This window comes from Corylus avellana, chromosome 8 (genome assembly GCF_965113065.1).
Source record: "Corylus avellana chromosome 8, dhCorAvel1.hap1.2, whole genome shotgun sequence".
Taxonomy (NCBI): Eukaryota; Viridiplantae; Streptophyta; class Magnoliopsida; order Fagales; family Betulaceae; genus Corylus; species Corylus avellana.
The window spans coordinates 17025022-17029848 of NC_142497.1; the positions used below are offsets into that span (position 1 = coordinate 17025022).

Sequence of the window (4827 nt, forward strand, 5' to 3'; positions counted from 1 at the left end):
TTAAAGATTCTTTATATATATATATATATATATATAAACATCTTTGCAATTTTTTTTATTATTATTAAAAATGGGGTATTTTGACAAAATTAACGAAAAATCCTAACGGAATTGAATAATTGTAAGAAATTAAAAGTTCGATACCCTCAATTGAGAGTTTTTGAACTTTGGGATGTGTTTTCAAAACCCTTAAAAGCTCAAGAAGATTTTATAAAGTTTTCCCTATTTTTTAATATGTGAAAAATATATGTTTTTATAATAAGTTTGGCAAATTGGTCAAATTTCGTACCTGGTGAAGCCATTTTTACTCTTAAGAGCATTTTCAATAAGCTCTCTAAAATTTACTTTCAGTCCAAATTTGTTTAAATTTTACAAAAAGCAAGCTCTATCAACTTTTCCTCACATTTAGCATGTATTTGTTCGCGTATCCATATAATTTATTTACTATTTCTCTCTGTTTCTTTAATATTTTGTTCTTTCTTTTTCTATTTCTTCTTTCCCTCCAACGATTTTTGGGTTTCCCACCTCTCTCTCCTTTCAAGCAAGGGTTTTTGTCATTGACTAACATACTTGTGTGCAAATACACATCTTTATACACTGCACGTGAATATACTAGCTTCAGAATGAACTAGAGAGAAAGTTATTCACTATAGCTGCGTACCTATTTGTTATTATTAATTTTTGTCAGTTGTCTAGGTTACATTACATACATATGCAGTTTGTATACATATGACCATTTTGAGTTAGAAAAATATATAACCATTTTAAAAAAAAATCACCGTTAAAAAAAATAAAAAAAAATAAAAAAAGACTGTTTGGAAGAAATACAGTCGAAAAAAATACAATCCTTATAAAATAATAATAATAATAATAATATTCTAAATGATATAGAAAAATAATAGGTAATGTGGTATTCTTCAAAACTCATTAGTTAAATTAGATAAAGTGAGTTTTGGTTATCCATTTAGAGCTTGTTTGGAATTGCATTTGAAAAATAGAGCTTTTAAGTCAAAAAATGCTTTTTGGCAAAAGCTTCATTTTTAAGTTTTTGCCAAAAGTGCGTTTTAACTATTTTTAGGCTTTTTAGACCTTTAAAAACACTTTTAATTTTTTTTTATCAAACAAATACTTTCTTCTTTAAATAAACTTTTTAAGTGTTAAATACACTGTTAGACCTCTTAAACAATCTCAGTCGGGCTTTAACAAATTTAATGTTTCAAAAGGTTGACAGGGTCCTTCTGATGGGCCAATTTTGGTTTTGCCCAATGAGGCCCATGTATAAGGATGGATAACTAAAACGTAGCACACACTGGGCCATCTCTTTTGCATTGAGCAACTGATATAATTCACGTAAACCTATCCGAGATTGAAATAAAATTAATTATAGGAAATAATAAAAGAGAAAAAGAAAGAGATAACCGCTTAGGGCAATTGTAGTTTTTCTTTTGTAAATTACGACACCGCATGAATTTCCTTCGAGAGATTTGATAGATTAGATAAAAATATCAAATACAATAGAGATGATGGGTGCGTTTGGAATTACGATTTCGTAAGAATAATCTATATTTTTAAAAGATATTGTAAAACGCAAGGCGTTTGGCATTGCGATTTACAAGCACTTAATCTAAAATAAGAAAAAAATATATATGATTTCTAGAAACAGGTTAGGAGGTGCTTATTTGAAAAAGCACGAATTTAAACTAAAATCACGATTTCGCATAACAAATATTTGATAAAATGTATTTTTTAACATATTTTACCAAACGCCTTTGCGATTTTAAAAATGCAATTTTTAAAATCCCACTTATTGAAACCGCAATCCCTGAAAACATTATATATTTAATTGAAATCAATTCCATAAACTTTTCCATTTATTTTAACTCAACGCCCACCCCTCACCACCGAAATTCACACCCACCTTCGAGCCCTCAATACTAAAGTCTCAAAAACCAACCAAGATAGTGGTATTGGTGGTTTTATCAACGAGTATTTTGTTAAGAAAATACAAATTATTTTTGGGTGTTTCAAGTTAAACCTTTAAGTGTCTGCTTCTTATTAGAGATGCAAAAGTTATTCTCATTCCGTTTGATGAGGAGATTTCAACTTATTTTAGAGAGAGATAATTATTACAAAAGATATCATTGATTCACTGATTACAATTATTAAAAATGTTAAGAAAATCATGAAAATATGTAGAATATTTGTGATCCTATCAAAATCAATTCATCCGTTATGTTTCTAGTATAACGGAAAAAAAAATACTTGACGAGCCTCCTCTAACTGCTCATGGGAACCTGTTTTGCCGCCCATTCTTGAACTCAGAAACTTTCAAAATCTGCATAAAAAGACCATTTTTATGCTTTCAACTCTCACCATTCCAAATATTTCAATCCCAATTCACCTTGCAATGGATCCCAATTCTACCCCATTTCCAGGTAATATTTCTTTTCCCCTTTCCTTCTCTGTTTTTCTGTTTAATTTGCTTATCAAATCACTCATATTTCTTCTCCAAAGCAGGCAAATCTCATCCCTCAAAACCCAAAACTACTAGAAAACCCACTGAACTTCCAATTTCTAGGTAATCAGTTCTTCTTCTTAAAGTTTTTTTTTTTTTTTTACCAGATTTCTCCTTCTCTGTTTCCAGGCAGAGGCGGGTGTTTGGTACCGTTTGCAACGACAACGTACCGGTAATCACTGTAACCCAAAAGCCTACAACCAAACCCTCAAGTGGGGTTCCTCAAAAGCAACCCAAATCGACCAAACTGAAGAATTCCCCTGAAAAAGCAAAACCCAGATCGAAGAAAAAGAGTGTTCGCTTTCCTGAGCAAGCCGAGGAAAAATCTGCAGAGAATGTGGAGGCGGTGAATGTTGTTGCGCCGGGGACTCCGGTGGCTTCGCCTGCTCAGACTGGGCTTAAAATTCCAGGCACGCCGTACCAGAGTGCGGAGAATTGCAGCAAATGCCGGTTCGATAGGCTGGAGACGTCGTCGTATTGGCTTGCTCAGATCAAGTTGGCGGAGTCCGTAGGGAAGCATTTCGTGTCGGTTGCTTTCTTTCGACTTGCCTTCGAATCCAGCGCAGAGGTTTGCTGTTTCTCATAATACTTCATGTTTTCTGTCTTTGCAAGTTTGTGCTTTGTTTCCAATTTACCTTCTTGTAAGAAAACCATTTTTTTATAAATTTGACACGAATTCAATACAAAATTTGATATATGACCCGTTAAATTAAATGGGTTATGTTAGAGTTGACTTATATAATTTTATACTCATGTCTTAACACAACCTGAACTCAACACACGACACTAGTATTGACAATTGTTTACACGACCTTTGAACTCAATAAGAATCCAACACGAAATTAACAGAAAGGGTTTAATTAAATATGTCAGTTTATGATTAATCTATATAGACTAATACTCATGTCTCAACATGACCTGAACTTGATACTCGATCATGAATTGACACTCCTAGTTTGAATCATTCTTGGTACCAATTTCAATTTGTACTTAAATTTTCTATCGACACATTGAATATTTAATTGAAATTGTGATAAATTGTAGAGTTAGTATTCGAACTCAAGATCTGTTTTATAATGCCATGTTAAATCACAAATTATTCTAATCGTACAATGAATAATCTAATGATTGTAACATGTTAATCTACTCGAAAGACTTGTAGAGATGTTTTAATATATCTTCAACACATAATCATTTTATTATGGTTAATTACTTGATAAGTTATTAAGAATAACTTGTATATGGTCTTAAGATACAGTGTTTTTAGTGTATTTTCACCGTAAAAACAACTCTATTATTGAATCCAAGTCCTATGTTTAGAGTCTTTTGCCAAGAGTCACTATTCAAACGTCACTAAATCAATAGTGGCGTTTTTTGAGCTTAAAACGTCATCTTTGAAGGGTCACTATATGGATTTTTTTTGTAATTAATTTTGTATTTGTTAATGGTGCGTTTAGCCCATTAGGAGCCTCCGTGTTGAGCTTAAGCGGTATTTGGTACGACACGGCTATCTATCTGAGCAGACAGAATGGAAAGAAGTTTGTGTTGGCTATGGATTATTGAAGGATGGAAGCAACACAGCAGCTATTGAACAATCCGGGACAAGGCAACCTTGATCAAGGACAGACCAATTAAGGAACATTGATCGGTTGAAGAGGCTTGAAAACAAAACAAATTGAATCTGCTTAATTATGTTTATAGAATCTAGAATGTGTACCAAATATTGTCGGAAAGTAATACTACTCTTTACTTATCACATCCATGTTATACTGGTTAAAGTTACGTATTTTAAGTGGCTTACATTTTTGCTTTTTTAAGGTGATTAATATAAAAAGTCACTTAAAATACTTCACGTTAGCCGATATAACATAAATATAATAAATAAAAATGGAGAATAGCAACATTTATCCGTGTTTCTCATTCTAATAGCTACAATATTCTAGTGTCTTTGTTTTTAACACCTATTGATAACTCAACATAACTCTTACATGACAATATTGAAATAATTAAAGGACACAAATTTCCTCCAAATCGGTTTAGATGAAATTTTCTTCAACCTACTCTAATAAGTGGTAAGTGTCGTTCAACATTTTTAGATTTAAAAAAAAATTAATGTTTGGCTTCCTAGTGCAATGACAATAAATGACTACTAAAATATTAAAGAAAACATATAAGGGATGACACTTGTCACTTATTAGAGTAAGTTTTAGGAAACTTCTGTCCATAAAAAAAAAAAATGATATTGATAACCAAATTGATAACAATACTTAAATGTGTAATACAACAATTTCTAATAAAAAACACAAAAAATA

At 31.6% G+C, this 4827-nt stretch overlaps 1 protein-coding gene across 1 annotated transcript; it reads left to right on the forward strand.

The window, feature by feature from the left end:
• The first annotated feature begins 2272 nt into the window (after nucleotides 1-2272).
• Nucleotides 2273-4302, forward strand: LOC132164546 (uncharacterized). Its single transcript, XM_059575079.2, has 4 exons — nucleotides 2273-2435; nucleotides 2518-2578; nucleotides 2645-3083; nucleotides 3973-4302. Exons 1-4 carry the CDS (start codon nucleotides 2357-2359, stop codon nucleotides 4129-4131), a joined length of 738 nt encoding a protein of 245 aa, XP_059431062.2. The 5' UTR covers nucleotides 2273-2356; the 3' UTR covers nucleotides 4132-4302.
• Nucleotides 4303-4827: the final 525 nt, after the last annotated feature.

Coding starts and splice junctions, on each gene's coding strand:
- LOC132164546 (XM_059575079.2), top strand. CDS start 2,357: ATGCTTTCAACTCTCACCATTCCAAATATTTCAATCCCAATTCACCTT. Junction 2,436..2,517: donor CAATTCTACCCCATTTCCAG/GTAATATTTCTT, acceptor TCTCCAAAGCAG/GCAAATCTCATCCCTCAAAA. Junction 3,084..3,972: donor CCTTCGAATCCAGCGCAGAG/GTTTGCTGTTTC, acceptor TGGTGCGTTTAG/CCCATTAGGAGCCTCCGTGT.